At 37.1% G+C, this 27820-nt stretch overlaps 2 protein-coding genes across 4 annotated transcripts in view; both read left to right on the forward strand.

Moving 5' to 3' along the window:
* LOC139118380 (glycogenin-1-like) overlaps positions 1-27820 on the forward strand; it is a 73769-nt gene that overhangs the window by 16939 nt on the left and 29010 nt on the right. For all 3 annotated transcript variants that reach the window (XR_011548690.1, XM_070681676.1, XM_070681677.1), the window contains exons 2-3: positions 22858-22999; positions 26173-26347. Coding sequence is in view for 2 of the 3 variants with exons in the window: in XM_070681676.1 (XP_070537777.1) it covers positions 22858-22999; positions 26173-26347 (317 nt within the window). In the remaining variant the exon portion in view is untranslated. The remainder of the gene's footprint in view (positions 1-22857; positions 23000-26172; positions 26348-27820) is intronic.
* Positions 1317-14739, forward strand: LOC139118375 (trichohyalin-like). Its single transcript, XM_070681671.1, has one exon. It carries the CDS (start codon positions 5803-5805, stop codon positions 11983-11985), a length of 6183 nt encoding a protein of 2060 aa, XP_070537772.1. The 5' UTR covers positions 1317-5802; the 3' UTR covers positions 11986-14739.

Raw genomic sequence — 27820 nt, forward strand, 5'->3', positions numbered from 1 at the left:
GTCAGGTAGGTTGGCCACATTTTCAGGATATCTGTGTGGGTTGAGAATCACATCAAAACACTCCAGAATATTCATCTCATCATCTGGAAATCTGCTATCTAAATTCTGCAGCAGTTTGTTGATATAATTTTCTCTTGCATCACAGAACCTCTGTCTGAGTGGCTGATTGTCAGTATTTTGAATGTTTTTGTATGTGTTTTTCTGACCATTGCCAGGAACATCACCCAAATCATTAAAGACGTCTCTGACAGTGTGTGAATCATTAGTCATTCTATTCAATGTGTCCCTAGTAGACTGAACACTTTTTTTGATATAAGAGGTGACAGAATCTTTCTGAAATGTAAGGCTCAAAATTCCAATGACAGTAAGAACATCAATCAATAAGGCAGTGAATAGCAGACACAATGAATTAGAGATAAATTTCAACAGCTCATCAGCCTTTCCCCCTTTTTTGTCACTTGCAAGTGCCAAGGCAATTGGCTCAAAACTGATGAAAACCATCTTGACAGCTACATGTAATTCGACCGACAGCCAGCGAACAGATGTAGCCTCAGTAATTTGTTTTGTTTTCCCATTCAACAGAGTTTGAATTTCCCTAAGTTTGTCATATCTCACACTAGAGTCAATGAAGTATTTATACAATGAATGGATTATATTATGATATTCTTTGCAATATTCAATATCTCTGCCTGCTTGGGAAGCAGCAAGATTCAATCAATGTGCAACACAATGCACTTGAACAAGGTTGGGATTTCTGGCTTTTAATTTTGCACCCAACCCGTTCAAACGGCCATTACGGCCGCCCCGTCTGTTCCTAGTCCATATATTTTGTCCACGGCTGCGTCACAGATTTCTTTCCTAGTCAAAAATTCAATCAAGGCGTTTTCAATCTCTGCAGCAGTGGCATCTGTAATTTGCTGGTTACAGAGGAAAGAAAATTCGCCTCGCCATTCTGAATATATCGAACATATATTGCAAGTTTCTTATGAATGAAATGTCACAACACAAGTCTCATCCAACATTATACCGATGACGTCACTTGCATGTATGCTATCAATCAGGGACTTCTCGATCGCACGTTGAATACACTCTTCAAACTCCATAACTGAGGACGTTTGTAATATTCAATGTCTAAGCCGTTCAGATTCTGCAGATGAATGATGTCAGTGAATACATCGCATGGAAGGTCACGTTTAGCGATCAGGTAAACAGTACGTAATTGTGCAGCGTACGCCTCGAGTTCGTTACTCTTACCGCTACATATCACTCCACTCATAACTGTGCTCTTTCCCTGCAACTGCCGGTCCTCATGCTTAGGATTCTAACGCTTGTGAGACGACTTTTCGAGTCCTGATGACGAGTGAGAGTTGAATGTTGAAAATTACAAAAACCTTCCATGAACGGGCATGTAACATTCGCTTTCAAACATACACCGCATTCCATGACGTTTCGCTCTTCAGAATATCGAAGCCATTTATAGTAAATCTATTGAGTCAACTTCTGTTGAATGTTCGTAATTTTGCTGACTTGGTCGGGGGACCTGATGTATCAGTATTGCATGGCGTAGCTGCCGTTTCGGCCTCGACCAAACCTGCATGGTGCTGGTTGCTGCGGCCGCCGAAAAACCTTCGCAGATCGGCCTGTTTGACACGACCCGCCATGACATGTGTTAATCGACACAAACAAGAAATCGACCAATTAAGAATCAGTTTACATTTTGAAAGTAACTTTTTACAGCAATAGAATTTGTTTCCGCGGTTACCATTGGTTATGAAACAGTGGAGGCCAATGCACTATGGAGCATTCCATTAAAGTACGGGGTCGGTAAGGTTTACTGGGATGTGTTTTACGTGTTCAGCAGCTTCGCAAGGTGTACACCAGCAACAGATATTGCTGCGTCCCAAGGGACGCGTGGTTTAGTTTTTGAGGGGTCCTGCGTCCGGTTTTATGCGTAAAGGACGCAGAAATGCGCGTCATGTAAAACCCTGACTAGAATATCATATCTGCCTCACATAATGGCCAACATTTTCTCAATTCCACAGTATTTGCAAGGACTTTGTGGTTTCTTTGATTTATCAAACTGTCAAGAGGCTACTTTAGATCTGCCAAGTGATATTATAGCAGTGCAATACCCAATGGTCACTATACCTATACCAGTAGTATGTCAGAGAAAACAATCTTCAGTGACAGCACAGACCAATATAATTGTGATAATGTTTTTTTTAATACTTTTGTTTATTCATTAAATGGGTTAAGTTTCTTGTTCAATTTTAGAACCAAACTGCCTGACGGCTGAAAGAGTAACACAAATCAGCAATTGTTTGTCAAGATGTAGTTTACTGACCACACTTCATATTGACATTTGACAGAATTGTATGTTGATACAGTAACTTTCTCCTCAAATACTTAAAGGCTTTCACCCCTAAAAAGACAATAAATGACATTTAAGAAGGTAAACCACCTACTTTTAGAATAAGTTAACTTGGTCCTCCTCAGAAGAAGGTAAACTAACTGAATCATTTATGCTAGCGCCCCCTTCAAGTGATGAAGACAGAATATTCTTGCTAGTCAAATTGATGCATAATGATATATTTTTCTGACACTGTCAATGAGTTCCTGATAGAAGTTTGTCATCTCATCACACATTGGTTACTTTCAACATTTGTATCAGACAGTTTATTGTTAAATATAATTGATAATAGGTGGATAGCTTGCATAACAGTTACTGGACCTGGAGAATTGAACTGTATGCAGTCTCGAGACTTGAAGTCTGATATCTCTAGAATTGATAAGTTGCATCATACCCGTAGTAATGCAGGTAGACGTCAAAAATTGCATAGCAGTCACTGGGCTTTTTAATTTTCTATGCAGTCACTAGAATGGAAGATTAGTATTGCAGTGGTTAGATTTGACAACTGCGTTGCAGTCAAAAGATTTGCATAACAGCTACAAGTTCCTGTACTAAGTAGAATACAATCAATGGTATGGTTTTCATGGCAGGTGTTTCCTTTATCAGGGTAACATTTAGCATTCTTATATTCACAGCTTTGTCAAATGTCGTATGTGTTATCTTGGCTCATTTACATGTATATACTGCGTACCAGGTCTTTTTATCCTAAGGATGATAATCCTGATTTAAACTTTTGTGTTTAACAAAGATCAACTGCGGATATGAGCTTTGGTAAAGCACCTGCTTCTTTATTTTTACATCAACACCTCATCATATGGACTATTTCACTGAAGATTTATGTCTCATGATATCGCTTACCTTTATTGTCTTCAAAATTATAATCCTTATCTTATCTGAAGCATATCTTACTCAATGAAATACAAGCTGTATTGATCAAGTTGACATTGTAACGGTATTCATTCATTTTCTTGTGATCATATTTAGTGATATTTTGAAGATGTAGATATACTGTTACAGAGCTGTTTTTTTATAACTAATTTAATGTAAGAGACAAGTCATCACTGGATACAAGCATAAATTATTACCAACCAGTCCTATCAATAATCATACCATTATGCCAAATGCCTACATTTTAATATCCCACCCACTGCACCTATATGCTTCTTGAAAGTCTTTGACAAAATCAAATGGAGTCTTGAAAAATCTTGGAAAATTGATGAGCTACCAAGAATTTTCAAAAATCACAAAGTCATCAGTCACACTATTATAAAAATGATATTTAAAAAGTATATCTCAATATGTCATAGAAATGATACCTGGAAAATGGTATTTGGGTACCAAAACGTCCCTGAAAATTGATGAAAATGTCCTTGAAAATTCAATGAATTCTAAGTGAGTTAAGTGTATGGACCAAGTTTACTTTACATACCCATTGTGGATCTGTGTTTCCACATCCTGTTTGCTTACATCAGTTAAAATGAATGATCTGAGGAGTAGCAAATATAACATGCCACTGATAGGTTCTTATTGACTACGGTAGTGTTCATTCTTCATACACTTGTATAAGGAGTTATTTAAAAAAAAAAAATTTTCTTGTTGATCAACTGCTTCAACTGCTTTTGCATTTATCAGCTTATCATGCAGACATCACACAGAACATGGTAGTATCAACAGTCAGTTTTATGTTAGCAGAGTCACCTTTACACAAAGTTTTTCTCTTAACTGCTAACTTTGTGTTATCAGAACAACACACTTACTGATAGTGCCTCCTGTATGGCCAGTATATATTCAGTAAAGTATTACCAAGGGTTAAATATAAAATACATTGTATTAATTTGGAACAAACATTCAGCTTTCATGTCAATACAGACATCCCCTTGATAAGTTCTAGTCATCCCCAAAGCATTGTATTCCCAACGATTTCCAAAGCTGTATAATCAGCAATTAAAAAGAAGTATACCTCACAGACTGCGAGAGATCTCAGTATGACCTCTGCTGTTCAATGCATTGGACATATATCACAAGATTGCCTGTCTCCAGCCGCTTTGAAGTGTGCTGACGTGACTGCTACCTAGCAACTCATGTCATTAACCTTACCAAAATAACCTTTTGAACTTTTTTCTAATCATGTTGGAACCATGATGTCACTGTTTTGAGTGTACAGATGAAAACTTACATGTGTTCTTGTAAGGATCAGTGATGGTAACGTAATGTATCTAAAACAAGCAGATTTTCTTCATGTTGAATTCTTTTGTACCATTATGTATTTATCGTACTAGTATGCCATGCTCACTTTTTTTTCATGGGTATAACAAAAAAGGGAGAAATTAAACATGAAAGAGAAATCTTTTGATGACTCGTTTTAAGTAGTGACTTTTAATTATTTAATAATAAAGAGTTCAGGTCATGCAATTCTGAAATGCATTGCTTTGAATATTTATTTTAAAGATTCTGAATCAGTGTTTTGTCATCCATCACGTGTGATTTTTATTTAAATTCCACCGACTATCCAGGGTATAGCTGTTTTGTCTCCTACGTGATGGGCATTTTAAAAAAATGTTCTTGATGTCTCCAAATTACAATGTAAAAAGTATAAAATGGAAGATCTATAAATGTATAATTTTAAAGTGTTAGGTAACATACTAACCACACATGACATGTTTTTCGAAACTGAAGAAAATATGTTGAAAATTTTGATATTTAGACGTCACGATATCAGTGTAGATTATAACATTGTTATGGAATGTCTGGTATGGATGTATCTCCTTGGATAGACCTCCTTACAGTTTTACTCAAACATTGCCGGTCAGTGAGGCCCCCATGACAAGTTCATTAGAGTTTATTGACAGGGGAATAAGGAGTTTTGTCCAGCTGCACCAAAAGCTAAAAATGTAACCACTAATATCATTTTGTAATTTACATCATGCTTTCGCAGGCCTAATTTATTTACCTGCGACACATGTGATTGTTGTTCATTTGCATAGTGGGTTTGATAAATGTACTTGTCTAGACTGATACAGATGTCTGCATGCCAATAGGCAGACTTACAAGTCCTGCCCATTCTATTATCAATTCATGCCATTACTAGAATGCCTTATTAGTAACCTAAATATACACACATCACGACAGACTTGGAATACTTGATAGGATAGTGGAAAAACTTAAGGTTTAAATGTTCATGAATAAAACATGACATGTTAGCAGAAATGAGTGGTTTATGCTTGCTCAGCTCACAGTCTTTCACTTGCTGTTCAGAGACTGAAGTGGAGGAAGCCTATCAGTTTACATTTGATCACCCAGTTCACCTTATAAAAGCCTCTGACCTAGTGGCATTTACTCTGGTTACATCCTGCTGCTTGACAGCAGATATTGTTCAATCAGTGTAATACAACATGGCGGGATTTGCGTACTATGTATCCTGCGTTGTGTTTGTGGCTATTCTTTGGGCATATTGGCGCCCAAAACCTGGCAAAAAGAAAACTAAACCAGTCCACACAGATGGCGAAGCAACTGGGAAAGAGGTTGTCAAGAAAGATGCCAAAGAAGTATGTGACATACTGACTACAGTAGAGGATACTTGCAAGGAGAAAGAAATTGAGGTCGGTGTTGATTTGAAAGATAAAAAAACAGATAGTCAACCAGAGGCAGCTGAACAGTCTGAAACGAGAAAGGATACTCCTGCAGCAGAATTGGAGAAAGAAGTCTGTGAGGTTGAAGATGATGTGGCTTTGCTTGAATTGAAAACAACAGAAACTAAAGATTTAACTGAAACAGTTGACAGTGAAGGAGTCGTCAAAACTGAAAGTGGTATTTCAGAAGCCAAGAAAGCTGCTGAAGAGAAGGAAGTAAGTGTTATTGATGATTTGCCTGAAAAATGTATAGACACTGAAGAAACTGAACAAAAACAAGAAACATTTGAACACAGATTGCCAGTTGAAAGAACTGATATGACATGTAAGCCTAATGGAGACACATCTCCTGATTCTGGAGTAGGGGAAGGCATTGCGTCATCTCCTACAGGCATGTCTGACTCAGAAACTCTGGATCAATCACAGGATAAATCAAAGTTGTTGATCATTGAGGACTCTGAGGAGTCCACTCCAAAGGAGACCAAAGCAGACACAGTTTCAAAGATAAGTGATGTTGACGAAGAAGATGAACTTGTCATTGATGAGATAGATTTGAAATTGGACCAAGATAAACTTTTAGCAGTAGAAACAGGTGAGGCAGAGGAAGATGGTACACAAACAGATAAAGACTCCCAACTGGACAAAATTTTAAAATCAGCTGAGCTTCCAGTCAGCACAGATGCAGAAAAAATTGAACATGCTTCAAAACCTGATGAAATGCTGACAGCTGAAGTGTCTGAAGATGTTGAAAAAGTTGAAGAATTAGAGAAAGCAGACTTTGAGATAACATGTGAAGTGGACAAAGGGAAAGGCACAGTTGGTGAATTTTTGCCAAAAGATGTAGTAGCCAGTGAAAAATTTAGTCAGTTGCCAGTGGATACAGCACCAGACTTTTCAAAGGAGGAGGATGTGGAACAGATTTTGAAAGTCCAGGAGGAGATAGATGAACCGCAAGAAATGGAGGAAATGTCAGTAACAGATGAGAAAATAGTAGCAACACAGGAAGTGGTTGATGAGCCATTTAAAGAGAAAGAAGTGGTGGGACAACTAGTCATAGAAGAGGAACTAGCCAGTATTCCAGTTAAAGAAGGGGAAATACTTGAAAGACCAGTCGTAGAAGAGATAATTGAACAGCCAGTTACGGAAGAATTAGTTGAAGAACCAATTAAAGCAGAGGAGGTAGTCAAAGAGGAAATCATGGAACAGACAGCTGAATTGGAGCAAGTCATTGAACATTCAGTCACAGAGAAAATAGATACTGATCCAGTCAAAGAGGAAGATATCATTGAAGAGTCAGTGCAAGAAGAGGAAGTGGTTGAAGAGCCAGTGGAAGAGGAGAAAGTGGTTGAAGAGCATGTCAAAGAGGAGGTTCATGAACAAGCAGTCAAAGAGGAGGAAGTGGTTGAACAGACAGCAGAAGAGGAGAAAGCCATTGAACAACCTGTCACAGAGGAAATAGTTGACAAACCAGTCAAAGATGAGGAAGTAATTGAAGAGCCAGTCAAAGAGGAGGAAGTGGTTGAACAAGCCATCCAAGAAGAGGAAGTTCTTGAACAAGCAGTCAAAGAGGAGGAAGTGGTTGAAGAGAAAGAGGAGGAAGTGGTTGAAGAGACAGCAGAAGACGAGAAAGTCATTGAACAATCTGTCACAGAAGAAATAGTTGAGGAACCAGTCAAAGAGGAAGAAGTGCTTGTAAAAGCCATCCAAGAAGAGGAAGTTCTTGAACAAGCAGTCAAAGAGGAGGAAGTGGTTGAAGAGAAAGAGGAGGAAGTGGTTGAAGAGACAGCAGAAGAGGAGAAAGTCGTTGAACAATCTGTCACAGAGGAAATAGTTGAGGAACCAGTTAAAGAGGAGGAAGTGGTTGAACAAGCAGTCAAAGAGGAGGAAGTGGTTGAAGAGACAGGAGAAGAGGAGAAAGTCATTGAAAAATCTGTCACAGAGGAAATAGTTGATGACTCAGTCAAAGAAGAGGACGTAATTGAAGAGCCTGTCAAGGAGGAGGATGTGGTTGAACAAGCAATCCAAGAGGAGGAGGCTCTTGAACAAGCAATCCAAGAGGAGGATGTGGTTGAAGAGGCAGCAGAAGAGGAGAAAGTCATTGAAATAAGTGAAGAGCAAGTAAAAGAGAAGGAAATGGTTGAAGAGCCAGTCAAAGAGGAGGAAGTGGTTGAACAAGCCATCCAAGAAGAGGAAGTTCTTGAACAAGCAGTCAAAGAGGAGGAAGTGGTTGAAGAGACAGGAGAAGAGGAGAAAGTCATTGAAAAATCTGTCACAGAGGAAATAGTTGATGACTCAGTCAAAGAAGAGGACGTAATTGAAGAGCCTGTCAAGGAGGAGGATGTGGTTGAACAAGCAATCCAAGAGGAGGCGGCTCTTGTGGATGTGGTTGAAGAGGCAGCAGAAGAGGAGAAAGTCATTGAAATAAGTGAAGAGCAAGTAAAAGAGAAGGAAATGGTTGAAGAGCCAGTCAAAGAGGAGGAAGTGGTTGAACAAGAAATCGAAGAGGAGGTTCTTGAACAATCAGTCAAAGAGGAGGAAGTGGCTGAAGAGACAGCAGAAGAGGAGAAAGTCATTGAAATAAGTGAAGAGCCAGTTAAAGAGGAGGAAGTGGTTGAAGAGCCATTTGAAGAAGAGGAAGTTGTTGAAAAGGCAACTACAGATGAGGGTACAGTTGAAAACACATTTGAAGATGAACAAGTTGTTGAACAATCAGTCACAGATGAAATACTTGACAAACCAGTGAAAGAAAAGGAAATAAGTGAAGAGCCAGTCAAGGAGGAGGATTTGGTTGAACAAACAATCCAAGAGGAGGAGGTTCTTGAACAAGCAGTCAAAGAGGAGGATGTGGTTGAGGAGACAGCAGAAGAGGAGAAAGTCTTTGAAATAAGTGAAGAGCAAGAAAAAGAAAAGGAAATGATTGAAGAGCCAGTCAAAGAGGAGGAAGTGGTTGAACAAGCCATCCAAGAGGAGGAAGTTCTTGAACAAGCAGTCAAAGAGGGGGAAGTGGTTGAAGAGACAGCAAAAGAGGAGAAAGTCATTGAACAATCTGTCACAGAGGAAATAGTTGACGAACCAGTCAAAGAGGAGGAAGTAGTTGAAGAGCCAGTCAAAGAGGAGGAAGTGGTTGAACAAGCCATCCAAGAAGAGGAAGTTCTTGAACAAGCAGTCAACGAGGAGGAAGTGGTTGAAGAGACAGCAGAAGAGGAAAAAGTCATTGAAATAAGTGAAGAGCCAGTTAAAGAGGAGGAAGTGGTTGTAGAACCATTCGAAGAGGATGAAGTTGTTGAAAAGGCAGCTACAGAGGAGAGTACAGTTGAAAAGACATTTGAAGATGAACAAGTTGTTGAACAATCAGTCACAGATGAAATACTTGACGAACAAGTGAAAGAAAAGGAAATAAGTGAAAGGCCAGTAAAAGAGGAGGAAGTGGTTGAAGAGCCAGTCAAAGTTGAGGAGGTTCTTGAAAAGGCAGCTGAAGAGGAGGGCACACTTGAACAGGCATTTGAAGATGAACAAGATGTTGAACAGTTAGTCACAGAGGAAATAGTTGATGGCTCAGTCAAAGAGGAGGAAGTAATTAAAAAGCCAGTCAAAGAGGAGAAGGTGGTTGAACAAGCGATCCAACAAGAGGAAGTTCTTGAACAAGCAGTGAAAGAGGAGGAAGTGGTTGAGGAGACAGTGGAAGAGGAAAAAGTCATTGCACAATCTATCACAGAGGAAATAGTCGATGAACCAATGACAGAAAAGGAAATAAGTGAAGAGCCAGTAAGAGAGGAGGAAGTGGTTGAAGAGCCAGTTGAAGAAGAGAAAGTGGTTGAAGAGCCGGTCCAAGAGGAGGAAGTTCGTGAAGAGGAAGCTAAAGAGGGGGGTACAGTTGAACAGACATTTGAAGATGAAAAACTTGTTGAACAGTCAGTCACAGAGGAAATGGTTGACGGCTCAGTTAAAGAGGAGGAAGTAATGGAAGAGCCAGTCATAGAGGAGGAAGTGGTTGAAGAGACAGCAGAAGAGGAAAAAGTAATAAAACAATCTGTCACAGAGGAATTAGTTGATGAACCATTGAAAGAAAAGGAAAAAATTGAAGAGCCAGTAGAAGAGGAGGAAGTGGTTGAAGAGCCGGTCGAAGAGGAGGAAGTTCGTGAAGAGGTAGCTAAAGAGGAGGGTACAGTTGAACAGACAATTGAAGATGAACAAGTTATTGAACACTCAGTCACAGAGGAAATAGTTGAAGACTCAATCAAAGAGGAAGAAGTAATTGAAGAGCCAGTCAAAGAGGAGGAAGTGGTTGAACAAGCCATCCAAGAGGAGGAAGTGACTGAACAAGCAGTCAGAGAAGATGACACAGTTGAACAGACAGGCAAAGATGAACAAGTGGTTGAACACTCAGTCACAGAGGAAACAGTTGAAGACTCAGTCAAAGAGGAAGAAGTAATTGAAGAGCCAGTCAAAGAGGAGGAAGTGGTTGAACAAGCTATGGAAGATGGGGAACTTCTTGAACCAGATGTCAAAGAGGAGGAAGTGGTTGAACGAGCAATCCAAGAGGAGGAGGTTCTTGAACAAGCAGTCAAAGAGGAGGAAGTGGTTGAAGAGACAGCAGAAAAGGAGAGAGTCATTGAAATAAGTGAAGAGCCAATGAAAGAGGAGGAAGTTGTTGAAGACAAAGTTAAAGAGGAGGAGGTGGTTGAAGAGCCAGTTAAAGAGGAGAAAGTTGTTGAAAAGGCAACTACAGGGGGGAGTACAGGTGAAAAGACATTTGAAGATGAACAAGTTGTCAAACAATCGGTCATGGATAAAATACTTGACAAACCAGACAAAGAAAAGGAAATAAGTGAAGAGCCAGTAATAGAGGAGGAATTTGGTGAACTACCCATCAAAGAGGAGGAACTTCTTGAACAAGGAGTCGAAGAGGAGAAAGCCATTGAACAATCAGTCGCAGATCAACCATTGGAAGAAGGGGAAAGCAGTGAACAGACTGTTACTGAAGGGGAAGCTGCTGAACAACAAGGAAAAGAGGCAGTGGGAGAAGATAAATTAGGGGAACAATCAGTCAATGAGACAGACATGGAAGAACTGCTTGTTACAGAGGAAGTAGTTGAAGAACCAAGCAAAGAGGAGGACACAGTCAAACAGTCTGTTCAAGTCAAAGATGAGGAAGTAGATGAAGAACCAGTCAGAGAGAAAATGGCAGATTTACAGCCTGTAGAACAGGAATCAGTTGGTGAAAACCAAAGTGAAATAGTAGAAAAGCCACTGGAAGAAGAGGTGGTAGTTGAACAACAACTCGTAGAGAAAGAAATAGTTGATGAACAACCAGCACAACTTAAAGAGGAAGAAGTGATCGAGTTGCCAGCCAAAGAAGAAACAGTAGATGAAGAGGCATTCAAAGATAAAGCAGTCAATGAGAAACCAGAGAAAGTTGAGGAAATAGGTGAACAGCAAGTCACAGACATTGCAGGTGAGCAGCTGATCAAAGATGGGAAAGATGATGAAAGTCTAGACAAAGGACCCCCTGAGGATGAGAAGTCGCATCAACCAACTCTTTCACAGCAAAGCTCAGAAGAGATTGGCAAAGACTGGGAGATGGTTGACACACCTGACAGTGACAAAGATGGGAAATCCACACAGGATGATCAAACAGACCCAACTGATACAGACTTAAGTGCGGAAGATACCATAAATGGCAACATTGGGATTATGAAGCAAAGTGATGGAGATGGGACCATTGTTGAAAATGGTGAAGACTGCTCTCAAGATGTCCACATTAGTGATACGCAAAGAGACATACATAGCCCTGGTTTATCAGCTGAGAGCACAATCAAAGAACATTTAAGTGATGATTCTTTGGAAAAAGAATGTGATGAAGATAGTTTGGAAGCCAAAGATGATGACGTTGCTGTGATCGACAAAGACATTGATCAAGACAGCTTAGAGGCAGTGGAAAACTGATCTGATTATGACTTTGAATTTCACAATGCAGCTTATGGGGACTATACTTCTTCAGGAATATGAAACTGTTTGAACATTTTTACAACACCTTGTGCTGCCATCATACTGCGTGTTTGTCATAGTGCAGATCCTGGATACTATAGCTACATGAACTTTGATGACATTTACTCTGCTGCCGTGAATCATTGATATGCCTGAATTCGAGCCTAGATGTGTGCAGGCAGTACCTGAAATTGCTAAGAAATTCAATGATGAGTACTCAATGTTTAACCATGTCATGAGAACAAGACTTGATCTGTGCAATACCAGTACCCTATGGGTGAACTCTTGTCCAAATTTAAATGCCAGCTTAAAATAAACCGTAGAACTGTGGCAAACTAAAATCAAGAGACTTTGCAAAATATTACTGATGCTTTCTTGAAATTGTGAAACATATATGTACAGACACTAAATTTGTGATTGTGTGCATCTGTCAAATGTAACTGTCCAATTTTAAAATTTGCTATTGCATTTATGTAATGAAGTTGCACAAACAATTGGAAAATTCATGATGACATTAAGATCGCATTTTACATAGCATATCCATTCTTCAATTATCCACCATCATTAACTTTAATTGTGCAAAAAACCACTTGCATTACACTGAAGTATGACTTAAATTCTATAGTTCAGTACAAGGCATAAAATTAGCATATTCTAATGTATGATTCCATTCTGTACTCCTCAAGGTTAACATTAAACCTGGTATCCTTACCAAGGTGTGACAGTTACAAAATATGATACTATTCTATATTACAAGTATAAAGTTGTGCAACTATTCTGTCTTCACATTGTACATTTATGCCACCCATTTGTTCTTTGTATACAGTATGACATAATGTAGAGTATGAATATAGATAAGCTTTGCCCTGTAATCTATATTCAAATTTTCATGTTTGACATTTCGATAAACTTGCTGAGGATAAGAAGAATATCATCAAAATGATAAAAATAGCTACTCCACAACAGAGCAACCATAAAGGAATGCAAATTGCAATATAAATTAGATCTAGAAATTCTGATGAAAAGCACAACTTGCTGTCACTTTGATCTCTATGCCCTAGATATTGAACAACTTTCACATAGCAATAGTTTGTAGAAATATCAGTGGTCTGAATTTAAATATAATGCTGTTCCTTTATGGTTGATAGATAACTTCTTGAAGTATGGTACATTTATCTGTAGAAATTGTTCTGTATAAGAATTAAAGCCTATTGCATGATAGCAGATGCCTGTATGTTTTTCAGGAACATTCTGTCTCATTGACATTCATGAGAGGTCTCAGTAAAGGAATCCAAATTGTCTGGAGAGGATGGAAGTCAGACAGGCTGACTCATCTAGATTTCAAAATATCTTCACATTACTGGTACTGCATTTACAATGAAGCTGAGTTATCTATCTACTGTAGACTCTATGCAACACTAGCAATACTACAGCTAATCAATATTTACAGAAAAAAATAAATTTTTGCACTGCATTAAGAAATTTGAAAAAAAAAATCATTTACAAATACTTCAAACCTAATAGTGCACTTACTTAATAAGCAAATGCAACTAAAACTGTTTTTGTGGACTTTGCAATTTACCATTACTTTAAAAGGAAACTACTTTAATGTAAAATTATAAAGGTTAAATCACGTTGAAAGATTTTGTTTTGGATCTTCCAAGCCTGTAACTTAATAAAGAATGATTGAAAGTGGTATTTTACATCTGTAGTGTCACAAACAACAATACAGAAACAACTGTAACAAAAACTGTATTTCGTCAATCAATTTTCAGTGAGATACATCAAAAGCAACAAGATATGAGGACTGTTTTCAGAGAGAGAAATGTCAATGGTTCAAAGTTGATTTATGTAAAAAACCAACTTGGTGCATGATGCAAAAAAAAATCCTGTCATCACATGATTTATTGCAGGTGAAGATACAGCTGAATAGCAAAATATTTTATGTTAATAATATCTCATGCTATTTTTAGGACCAAAGCAAACTTTCAATGAAATCGCTGATGATTTTCATTCCTGTAGACAATGGTTGTATCAGTGTTTGCATTCATCACAGTGGCATTTCTTCAGACATTTACATTAAAAAAATATTGCAAATTAAAATCTGCAATAAATTAGTGAAATGGAGGAACTATGACATTACAGATTTTAGAATGTTCACAGTTTATTTGCTCAATTATGTAAATGTACGGAAAGGTAGACATTATGGGCACCAACAGGCTTGCACAAAGTGTTGTTAAATCTCAGCCTACACACTTCTGGTATTGACTCTGATAGACTTGATTAATCACCAGTAGACACTTAAAATTCATATTCATGTACATTAGGTATTACTTTCACATCACCTAAGACTTAGAAAATTTCATCAAAATTGTTGATGAAACGCAAACAAAAGTTATATCCTGCTGATACTAATGAACTTCAATTGAGCTGTAATTTTGATGCAATAACATGAATGACACCAAGTCAATCTCACTATATGCTTTTTTCTTTCAGTGTGATAACAACTTTGTTTGTATTGTTAAATTTATTACATATAGAGTCATAGAGTTAACAATTTCTGCTCTTCCTTTAAAACAATTAGTGACAGTGAATTGTTTGTACATATTGTACAAATGTATGCTAATTTTCCATAGAAATTCTATAAGAGTAATTTACGAAAAGTCGAATTTGCTCCACCTATGCAAGCAATAAATAATGTTGAACATGCTATATATTGTGTCATGTCATGGATATTATTTTGAATTGTGATGATTACCTTAAATGATTTGATTCCAAAATCATAATAGATATCTAATCTTTGCCATCCTCCTTTTGATGCACTTCAGGGTATGATTATTGTCAGAAAGACAATGTTTAAAACTGTCCTAGAGCTCTTCTGCCAACACTGGTCAGTGCAGAGCTATCTAAATATATATCTGCCCAACAACTTACAGTCTCTCTCTACACACATCTGGTCAAAAATTCTGTCTGATGCGGTTTGTACGGCTCCAGGGTTGAAATGCATTCCAATTGTAGATTTTTGTTTACATTTTGGAAAAATCAGAAACCAGCAATCCACATTTTTAATTCATGATGAGTAGGACACCAGACATTACTTTATTCATATTTGTTGAAATCACCAAAGTAGCAGAATATCTCTTCTGTAAACCAGGCATTCAGTTAGTCAAAGACATAATATGTCAGAAAGCAAAAGTATAAAATTCAGCTCAAAACATTGCATTGTGGGTAGCTTCGATTCAACATTAAATTCCCAATAATTTTTGACATACAGCCAGTAATTTGATGACTCCTAGGCACTTTCAGGAATTACAACGACTCCAGCAGCGCACATTTCAATTGAATTCAGTCTCTGCTAGTTTGTTTGTTGCTCTGGGCCATATATAGAGGGTTTTCATAAATCTAAATAGCACTTTAAAATTCCATTTTCCACAACATTTCAATGTTATCTTTTGTCATTGTGAATCTACCGAGTGATTTTATCACTACAGGAATTGCACATAAAGAATTTCTCATCAATGCAAACAGCTGACTTGTCACTTGAATTCACCTTAGAGGCCTCTTTGAAAGAATTTTACATTACAGAGACAAAATGTCAGAGAAAGAGAGCGCAGAATTCTATGGCACAGTGAGCATGTTTTTGCCTATGCATCAAACTTTTTTATCTAAGAATGATCTATTGAATTTTAATATAAAAGTTATAAATGGTTTTACTTCCCCAGTAGCATTAATTAATACACTTGTATTGTATTGTATTGTATGGTGTTCCAATCAGAGATTGTTTTTATATTTTAAATTTACATGCAGGGTTCTAGAAATTGCTGTTTTTAGTTCTAGTGGCCTCATCCATATTGATAATTGAAGTTCAAATTAATCATTTATGTCTGAAGTTGGTGGTTTACTCATTCTCTGTGCTATTTTAAGAATACTGGCCGATGTAGACGATGAAGTTTAGATTTATTGTGAATTGACTGCAATTAACCGTGCAATGAACTTGAAGCTTCTCTGTCAATAAAATTCATAGAAGACATGGGCTTTGAGTATTTTCCACACACTCTAAATATAGTATTCACCTAGACATAATCCGCTGGATTTGACATGAATGTTGGGAATCTGTCGTGGAGAAAAAAAGATACTTGTGTTTGTATCTGACTTCACTGATATTCAGTATTCAGTTGCAGTTAAAGGTCAGAGGATCAGAAGACTGCGTTTAAGGTTACATAGCTGTTTGATATACAGCCTACAAAACAGCTGATCTGAATGCCAGCCAACATTTCAGTTTGCTATGTTGATTCCAACTGATTCCATGTATCTCAGAGAACTGTAGAAAGCTGGTTAGGATTATAAGGTAATTTTAGCAATGTGCATGAACAAAGTTCCGGTACAATACAATTGTACATGATGATATCTATCTTAAACTTTGAGGGTGCACATAAATTGTATGCCAGATATTTATTTTAATTTTCCATTCAATTATTAAGATTCAGTGATATATCACACTGCAGTGTCTGGTGCAAAATTTAATGAGAGATACCGTTTTAAAAAGGCCACTTTATAATGCGATAATTGTATTTATAGCATCAAAGCTCAATTTTCAGTGAAAACCATCACCATAACTTAAGTTTGTAATGAAACTTGTGTGCATCAGTGATTCTGTGTCACACTTTTATTCCATGTGCAAAATTTAGCCCTCATAATTAAAAATAGATTGAAATCAATCAAATGTGGCAGATTTAAAAGTATTCAAATACATTAAAAGCACATGCCCATATTGCTCCATTCTTATTATGTTAACTGTAAAATACCAGCTATGATATTTTCTGACAAATATCAATTAAGACATAAAGGTCACGTTTTTCATTGTTCCTGAAATACGCTTTCATCATTCAAGTAAACAAGTAAACAAACAAATGGTAGCTGCTGTAAAGTGACTTTGTCAACAACAAAATTTGATGGTTATTCCATTGAATTCTTATCATCATTTGTAGCAACACCAGCAAACATGTATGGAAGGATTGTACAAGGTAGACTGTTTCAGAAATGCAGATGGCCTGTTTGGTAACAATGTGATGCCATGTGTACATCTTTTGTTGACATGGCAACTGTTAGTGTAAACTAACAAACTAACCATCACTCTCTGCTCATTATGATGATTCATTGCCATGGAAATCATGAGAGTTTTGATGCTTTTGTAATCTACTGATGTGCAGCTGGCTGGGAAGGCAGGGCTCGAAATTAACATTTTATCCTGGTAGTCATTTGACCACCACAAAATTTTTAACTTTGGTGGTCATTTTAAGGAAACTGGTAGTCAATATTTTTTTTGAACTGAATCATATTATCAGGCTTTTTGTATTCACGAAAAGAGAGGTCAATGTTATGGTGGGAGTCTTGAACATGGCTGTACCCAAAATGTACATGTCTGTACAGTGGATAACAAAAAATAATACCTATATGTTGGAAAAAAAAAAAACTGATAATGATTTTGCCAACAACTTCTCATCTACTGACTCGTGCTTTATTGAAACCAAATAACATGCAATGGTATTTTTATACTTGCAAGAGTTCCAAAGTGATCGCTGCGTGTCTAATGTTTTGTAATGATAAGTAGAAGGATTTTGAAATTGTTTTTTCCTTTGCGAGAAATATTTGCATAAATGTTGCAAAATGAAATTTTGTTTATTAGCACCTGTGAAGGCCCTGCGCCACAAAAAGGAACAAAACATTATGTGTATAAATTTCTTCAAGGCCGATTGCAATGTTGTATTGATGAAACGGTACCCTCGCCATCAGACAAACCAGCAACCGCTGAAATACTAAATTTTTTTCCATGGTGGTCAAAATGACCACCAGTTACAGAATTTGGAGGTCATGCGTGGAAAAATGGTGGTCATTTGACGCAAGACCACCGCTAATTTCGAGCCCTGGAAGGTTATATCTGATTAGTTGGTTGTCACTATTCACAGCAACTTACGGAGTCTATTGTGTGTAACTCCATGATAATGGTAAGATTCAGCCAACCAAGTGGATAACAGCTTCTGAGATGCTGCTCATTAGCCCTTTGAAATGTGGAGAGATGAAGGTCAGAAAGCTACAAAGTCCAGGTGTATTTGTTACTCTCAGTCCCTCATTTCAGGGGAACCTCATCATTTCAGCCTTTCTATACCAGTATATACACCATTATATACATCTACCATCGAGAACAATAGAATTTTGCGTGCGCTAAAAAAGCCGTACGGAATGCCCGTTCCGTAACACGAACGGTTTCCAGGCGCCCCATCCCCTGCGGCTGTATCTGCGCGTTCACTGTTGAACGGTTTCAAGGGACCCATTGGACGAGTGCCAGAACATGTCTCGCGCGTGCTCTGTACGTACGTACATGTGTAGTGCACACACTCCAAAACTTGCAGAAGCGCGTCCGAGATAGTGTTCCACACTGGCGCGATAAAATCGGAAGAAAAATTGTCGACATTGCATGAAAATGGTCACTACTCTGACAATTTGATGCCCCAGTCACGAATGTAAGATGTATAATAATAAGGTTATCACGAAAATACCGCAAAGGATGCACTCGGACATTGGCGCCGCGCATCGCCCTCCGCTTCGCGTCGGGCGATACGCTGCGCCGATGTCCTCGTGCATCCTTTGCGGTATTTTCGTAATAACCTCATAGTCTCTCTTCATCCTTTGATTTATGCACCCTACCATCTATTAATCTATCTTGAACAACCATCCCAACATTCCTGGGGTGTTCTGATGCTATGTTTCTATTAAACTCCACTACCTACATGTAACGGTATGTAATACTTAGGTTGGTCATTTACAAATGCCAAACTGTTTCTTAAAACCATTTACAGTTGAGGCCATTATTCTTCGGTGGGGCAAGTTGGTAATTACCTACCAATTTAGCTAGGGATATTGCAATATACCAATGGAACTTCCTAAGCCAAACTCTGTTTTCCTATCCGAGCGGCAAGATGAAATCTAAACAAACACAGCGGGTAATGAGATTTTACAGCCAGCAATGGTGATCTGATAACTGGGATGAACCATTTTCATGTAGGTTCGTTAAAAGGGGACTGGATTCGGGAATGAAAACTACAAGGAATAAAACACAATCTTAAGAGATCATATCGTGCCTTGTCTTCTTTTTGATTAATATTACACATAACTAGTTTGAAAACGCTGCATGAAGTACATGTAACATCATTACAGAACATGGTATTTTGTACAAAAGTTTGAGATCACCCCATGTACATTGATCTTTCAAAAGCCAGTCTTTACTGTGTGGTTCACAGGAGTCTAATTCAAAAGCACTCAGCGACTCATAAAAAAGTCAACTTTACAGTCTGTCTTGAAAGCTTCATGAAAATTTGAGACAAGATGACAAAATCTGTTGATATTTTAACAAGGAAAATAATCGTACAAAGCTACATGAAGTTGAAACTATGGTAAATATTGCTCAGAGAATAAATGCACCACAGACTGCACTTCATTATGTCATCGCCATCTCATTCGCAGTACCATTGCCCAAAACATCCTGGAAGGCCACAATCAAAAAGTTTGACATGACCTGCACAACTAGTTGCTTATAATTTTTGTGGATGAAGAAACCTTTGAAAGCAGCCAGTAAAATATCGACAAAATACTTTAAGAATACTTGTACTGTAAAAACTCAGCCGGCAATCAGAACAGTGTTCAACATACTACACAATGAACTGAGCCACTCATACAAAATCACTACCAAAGTTTCCTCTGACCAGCTAAATTACTGAAAGATAAAGCAGACAGTGGAGTACATTATGGTTCATCCCAGTATCAGATCACCATTGGTGGCTGTAAAATTTGTTACCCGCTGTGTTTGTTTAGATTTCATCTGGCCGCTCCAGATAGGAAAACAGAGTTTGGCGGTAGAGTTGACTTTTCAGATCCTCAGATTCAGATCCTCAGGTCCTCAGATTCAGATCCTCAGATCTCAGATCTGAGACCTCAGATCCTATAACTTCAGACGCAGATTCGGAATTGAAATTTCACAACTTTCAAAGTTTGATGTAATATACTGGTAAATAAAATATAATTTAGATTTGAAAAGGCTTTAGAAATTATTTTATTTCTATCTTGAATCTTGAACTTAAAAACTTCGATCTCAGAATCAGAACGTCATCAGTCGAAGACAGGGTGCACAATGATTCCACTTGTTATGTCATCACGTGAACTTTCCCTCTGTAGTCAATACATAGAGATAAACACACCAGTGATTGAACGATCAAGACCGCGACGATCATGTAAATGCTGGCTATCGACAGTCCGTATTTTACTCTCGTTCGTAATATTGATGGCGAGGGAATATAACTAAATTAGTTATATTCAATCCATGTTGGAGGCCAGTGACCCCGGACTAAATCAGAATTCAGGGGTCGGAAGAAGCAAGTTAGCTAATCTGTAATTGTAGACCCGTGTTCGTTGAAACTTGTTGAGCGAAAACGTTTATGTAGACATTTTTTTGTTTTCATAACTGCCTTGTACATGTCATATTCAAATTATTATTTTAAATATTGCAATCATACTGTTATTACGGGTATTGTAAAAGGCTTGTAAATTCGAATCTGCATCTGAATTTATAGGATCTGAAATCTGAGATTTATAGGATCTGAATCCGAGGATCTGAGGATCTGAATCTGAGGATCTGAAAAGTCAACTCTACCAAGTTTGGCTTAGGAAGTTCCCTTTGTACAGTATATTGCAATATCCCTAGCTAAATTGGTAGGTAATTACCAACTTGGTATATTGCAATATCCCTAGCTAAATTGGTAGGTAATTACCAACTTGGTATATTGCAATATCCTAGCTAAATTGGTAGGTAATTACCAACTTGCCCCACCGAAGAATAATGGCCTCAACTGTAAAGTAAGATGAGGAGCTTACATGTATAACTGAGCAGGGTTGACTTCATGATAACAGTGACTGCAGGAACTATGCTTTATGAATTTCTCTGTCACATCCAGCTGGCTAGCCAAGTTTGAATTTCATCCTATGGTAACATACATGTAACTGTAGTCATGCTAGTGACGCCTGACAATATTTCCATAAATTTTTCTGTCAATACCACACTTCAAAGAGTACAACCTACATGTACAGTACCATTGATCAACTCCATCGATACACTTTTGTACAGCAAATCCATGTACATGTTACTTCATAACTCAAAAAGTTTTATGATATTCTCATCCATTGGTATAACCTAAAACCTGGTCTTGATTTCACGACTTCATCAAACTTTCAAAGTACTTTGAAGCCACATACGGTATTAAGAAAACCTGTAGTCTGATAACATTTTGCCTTCACACCAGTAGTAACCTCTTTTTTGCATGCTGGCTGACAACCTGTATTGAATAAGCGCTCCACTTTTAATTGTTCGTTTTTGGGACCTTAGAGAAATTAATAAAATTAATATATGTAGTTATATAATCTGGCCATCGTCAGATTTGTTTCATTTTGACAACTGACTTTTAACCTTTACAATTTGTGAATTTGATATTTTCACTTCTGTGTCACTTGATATTTATTTGCTCCAATAATACGTGGTGTCATGCCATTGGGCAAATAATTTTCCATATTCTGTCTGTTATATTTTTATGACATGCCTTTCAACCCACAACATACAGCACTGTAGTCATTAATTTGATTTGAAATGAATATTTTTCTAAACTCCAAATTGTACATATTAATACATTTACTCCTTGTATGTGTACATGTGAAAAACAATGGCTACCTTCACTATGCCCATCATCCTACTCTGATTGTGCAGGATTAATTAATGGTACATATCCAATAACACATGATCAATGTGAAATCCACTGCAAGTGATCCATTTTACATGTGAAGTAGACAAATATTTTTGAGCTGAAGGTTTAACTAAGTGGATAAGAAATTTAGTTTCTCAGACACTGCCGGAAATGAGAGCAAGCAATGAGCTGTGGAATCATGGTGCAGTTGTCCATATCATGATGAGCACTTGGTCTCTCTCCTATGACTCAGTGATTGCAATGGAGATTTTTCCTATCGTGATTCCAAGTCTGTATATACCCCGTATAGCAAGCCAATTTGTTTGTTCCTGTTTTCTGTAGAATCACTAGACTACACAGTTCTCATATTTCGATTCTATGTTAAAAGTCCCCCTTTCCAGTAATTGAAATCAGTTTTACATGTGTTTTGTTCCTGAAAGTTCTGAAATGAATCTACTTTGACTGTGAATAGGGTACATTGTTAGTTCTTATGGTGTAATTTCTCATTACTTTAATTGTCCTGGGCAAATAATAAACATTGTAAAGGTGCATTTTTATGCAGGCAAGTGATGGTTTTGCAGCCAGCAATGTCATCAGCAAACTTCATAGAAAACAATGCAGAGTGAGACATTTCATATACATATATGAAACATACATTGACAGTGTGTATAGAATATGACAATCTGACATGGTGTGACTGTGGAATACTGACATGGTGTGACTGTGGACTATTAACATGATGTGACTGTGGACTACTGACATGGTGTGACTGTGGACCACTGATATGGTGTGACTGTGGACTACTGACATGGTGTGACGATGGTGTACTGTATATATGACATGGTGTGACTGTGGATTACTGACATGGTGTGACTGTGGACTACTGACATGGTGTGACTGTGGACTACTGACATGGTGTGACTGTGGACTACTGACATGGTGTGACTGTGGATCACTGACATGGTGTGACTGTGGATCTGGGTAACTCTTATGTGCCACAATTGAAAAGTAGAATAACATGAGTCTTTTTATCAATTTCTTTCAGTACAAGATGAAGCATTTGTCACTTTGGCAACTAATGATAGATATGCATACGGTGCATTGGTATTGGGGCATTCATTACGGGCTGTCAATACAACAAGACAGCTTGCAGTTATGATCACACCAACTGTATCAAGCCTGATGAGGTAAGGTAACAATTCTTATTCTTTTGTTGTTAGTTTCAATGCACTCAGTACTAGGGACTACATGATTAGATCACATCTATATACATGTATATATTATTATTCATCCTCAGTCAGTTCTTAGACCTACATGATGATGTACCTAAATTCTTTTTCATTCAAACTTTACAGAAGTCACCTTGTGACGCACAAAATGATGCAGGGTTATTTAGTTTTGTATCAAAGATTACAATGTAGTTATGTCTTTTAGGCAGTTACATTGTGTAGAAGTGACCAAAATATCAACTGAAGCTATTCTGTAGTGGGTACATGTGTTAACCCTTTGAGCACTATAATTTTTCCCACCAAAATATCAGGGCAACATTTTATCAATTTTATGAATTTTTCTGTATTTTTTTCCTTGATTTTGGACCAAATGGACTTAAATTTTCATGTGCTAATTCTAGGCAATTGGATTCTTGGAATCAGAATTTAAGCATATCTGTACATGTATTCTTGTAAATGTTAAACAGCATTCATTTACACTTTGCACAAATTCAGTGTAAAATTAACATGCTCAAATGCAGGATAAATTTTCGCAGAGATGACTGGCAGATTGTCTATGTAGCTGACACGAACATGAACTGTCTGATACCGGCTATCAAATACTATGAAAAATAGTAAAGAATGAGCTACAAAATCACTATCAGTTTTAAGTTGCAGGTAGAATAAGTCTGTGACTTTGTATAAAATACTATAAAAATAGTAGAAAGTGAGCAACCAGCTGAAAGTTAGTCGAGGAGACCTTAAACTTGTACACTACGCATATCATTAGCATCTAATTGTCGGCTACGTGGCCTGTGTACCAGATGACTGGAAACTGGTCACATGAGACAGGGGTGCCACTTTGTCTTTGAATAAGTATTCTCAAATCTAGGGCTGTTCCTCAGACATCTGTTATCAGTTGCCTGTGACTTCTAGTTCTGCAAAACCTGTTCGCAAAAATTAGCATGGCATACCAAAAAAAACTTTTTTGATTCAAAAAAGTACCAAAATATGAGAATGCTTCTCCAAAGCTCAAATGTGACAAAATGTTGTGTTTAGCATATTGAGTTTTCTCTTTGATTCTTTACGCCGTTTCATCACTGCTTGGACATAACAATTTTAATATGTGAGCGTAAATAAAAGCACAGATATTTTTTCTCTTCAACCTGTTCATCCCAATTTCCTGTAAACAGGTCCACTATCACAATTGATAACAATGGGTTTGGACTAAACCATGGTGGTTAAAGGGTTAAAGTTCACTTCTTGTCTTAATTTCTTATTTACAAGAGTACATAATATACCAGTATATCTCTGTAAACTGGCCCACCTCTGTAGACTGGCCCACCTCTGTAGACTAGCCCTAGTCACTCGGCTATTCTCAGCAGTACACAGTAAGTGAGGCTACCCACAATGCTCCATGATCCGTACACACGGAGATCACTCACTGAACTGAAGCAAATTTCTTCTGTACACAGAACAGCTTGGTCCATATTTCGAAATTCTGGGACCATAGTTTTGATAATCATAATTCTCTAATTTCTCACTGTGAATAATGAGAAGATCAACCCCTTTTCCGCGGAGGAGATAGCAATTTTGTGATTTTGTCAACGTAGTTTTTTGACAGCCATATGCAATATTTTCAAGGAAACTAAGGGAATAAGTTGCATCTGTGTTGGCAAAAGAAAGGGTATTGATTTTTTTGAATGTTTGTAACAAAGGAAATTTGCATGTCTGACAGGTGGTATGATGAGACCATCTTAGTTGCTGATAACTTTACCTTGACAAGTGTACAATTTTTAGCACCTTCAAACGTGGAATTCTTATTCAATTTACTCCTGAATTTTAATCATAATCAATAATTTTGGACCATAGTTTTAACCAATAATTCTAAAATTTAATTTTCAGTTTCAAATTGTTCAGAATCTGATAAAATTGAAGAAGCCTTTAGCAAATAATGTCTGAGCACACAAATCAAGGGGAATTGTGGGTAGTTTCACTTACTGTGCAGTAGTTACTGGCTGGCCAAGTGACTGGTGCACCTTGCAAATGCCCTCTGGTGTTACATGCGGTCTGGCCGTTTGTTGACATACAGTGGTGTAGGATACTACCTAAGCAAATGATTTACAAGAACCTTGCTCAAAACTTACAAAGCGATCAGGTTTATCATAAGAAAACTTGATTTGCAGCCAATAGTTCTCATAACTTGATAAGGCGGGTTTCCTTCTCCTGGTATGACCTGAGATGAGCAATAGCATGCAGAAATTGATCAGGACATCGACATAATACTCATACGACACAGTGCAGTTGTGAATAAGCCTCCATCATGGACCATGTCTCCATGTTCCTGTGCATACACGGTTTTCAGTCCCACTCAATCAAATTGATAATTTACCCAATTTGAAAACCAAGACACATAAAGTTGCCGCATTGAACATTTTTTTTTTATTATTGAAATAAACTTCCATAAATTAGTGGATTAAGAATAACAGCATGTCATTCAATGACCATGAAAACAGCTGGTAAAACTCTTCCTATTCCTTCATGCATATTTATAAGGCCTGGCGTCACTATGACATGACAAGATGTACAGGACAAGTTATGATCATTTTATGTAAAATTACACCCAGCTACATGTATTTTGAACTGATGGACATCCCAGTTCTGTCATATGTGTCATTCCATATGATTTGACAGTGCAAGCAAAACAAATTGTTTTAAAATTCCATTCATAAATATTTGAAGCTTATATATTCAGGAACAAGACCTAACCTTCATCACGGTATTGTGTAATTTTTACATGCCTTTAGCAGTTACACAGACATTCCTCAGCCAAATTGACTTCAAATCAGATCCATGCATCCAGGTATTGGTATGTCATTGTTGATTACTGTTGATTCCTCTGTAACTGAGATAGGCCATTTCTACAGTGTTAGCTACTTCTGTTATAGATTTCTACCTAGTGTTTATTGAAGGGATATTGTTAATCTAGAAAGTACAATACAAAGATGATGATGGCATGTCATCCAGTAAGAACTCTTCTGGTAGGTGCTAATGTTTTCACACAATATATGTACCTCAAATTGGCTCAAACCTAAAATTTTATGTTTCTGATTAGTAAAATTCCACATTTTATATTTGACTTTATTTTTCAGACAACTTTTGACAGAAGTTTTCCACTGTATAACGCAAGTTGATCCACTGGACAGTAATGATGAAGCAAACTTAGCACTTCTAACACGTCCAGAATTGGGTATTACCTTCTCTAAGTTACACTGTTGGAGACTGACGCAGTATAACAAATGTGTGTTCATGGATGCTGACACACTGGTAAGCACACACCAGATATGAACTGAAAATGTTCACGTGTTTCATTATAAATTGCAGTTATGTGTAAATTTGAACCTTTGCCACATGTTTGCAACTTCATTGAAAGTATTATGATCAACATAATGAACAATAATCACCGCCGATTAATTATAAAAGGTCATGAAGTATACAAATATGTAATTAGCTGAAATAAAAATATTAAAGTTCTTTGACTGCTGTCATTGTATCACCATTTTATATAGCAAGTGTAATTACCGTTGGCCAAGTCCTTCAAGCCATATATGCTGAGCTGTGAAAGCTCATTAGATATGCAAATTATAAATTAGCTGACATGAAAATGTGAAATGACTTTCGATATTGTTTTAACCAGGTATAATCATCAATGTACATAGCATGTTTTGCCAACTTTGATCAAGTAAATCCCAGTATATATCCCTAATAAGCAAAGTTCATTAAATATGTAAAATTAGGAATTGACTTAAGTAAAAATGCTTAATGATTGTCAATAATGTTGTATCATGGTATCTGCAATATATGTAGCAAGTTTTTTCAACTTTGGTCAAGTCAATTCAGATATATATCTCTAATTAGGAAAGTTCATTAAATATGCAAATTAGGAATTGGCTGACGAGAAAATGCTTAATGACTTTCAATAATATTGTATTATAGTGTCTTTAATGTACATAGCAAGTTTCATCAATTTTGATCAAGTCAATTCAGATAAATATCCCTAATTATGAAAATTCATTTAATATTCAAATTAGGTATTGGCTGAAGTAAAAATGTCTTTTGACTTTCAATAATGTTATATCACAGTATCTTTGATGTATATAGCAAGGTTCAACAACTACAATCAAGTTAATTCAGATATATATCCCTAATTGGGAAAGTTCATTAAATATGCAAATTCGGAATTGGCTGAAGTAAAAATGCTTAATGACTTTCAAAAACGTTGTATCATAGTGGCTTCAATACATGTAGCAAGTTTCATCAACTTTGGTCCAGTCATTTCAAATATATATTTCTAATTAACAAAGTTCATGAAATATGCAAATTAGGAATTGGCTGAAGTTAAAACGCTTAATGACTTTCAATAATGTTAAATCATAGTATCTTTAATATACATACCAAGTTTGGTTGATTTTGATCGAGTCAAATCAGATATATATCCCTAGGAAAGTTCATTAAATATGCAAATTAGCATTTATCTTTCATGTCACCCCTTAATGGTTCCCACTGCTGATATATCTTGGTGTGATCAACATTTGTAGCAAATCTCATCAAATTGTGTGTAGTCGTTTTTAATATATATCCGTTTTTTTTAAAATCATTAATTATGCAAATGAGCAAAAAGTATGCAAGCCACACCCACCAAAAACTAATCAGTTCTTGCCATTTGCTGACTGAATATATGTACCAGATTTGATTCTGATCTGATAAGCCGTTTTTGAGATATCGGACCAACAGACAGAC

Source organism: Ptychodera flava, chromosome 19 (genome assembly GCF_041260155.1).
Source record: "Ptychodera flava strain L36383 chromosome 19, AS_Pfla_20210202, whole genome shotgun sequence".
NCBI lineage: Eukaryota > Metazoa > Hemichordata > Enteropneusta > Ptychoderidae > Ptychodera > Ptychodera flava.

Excerpts from the sequence above, each read along its gene's own strand:
- LOC139118375 (XM_070681671.1), top strand. The coding sequence starts at position 5,803 with ATGGCGGGATTTGCGTACTATGTATCCTGCGTTGTGTTTGTGGCTATT.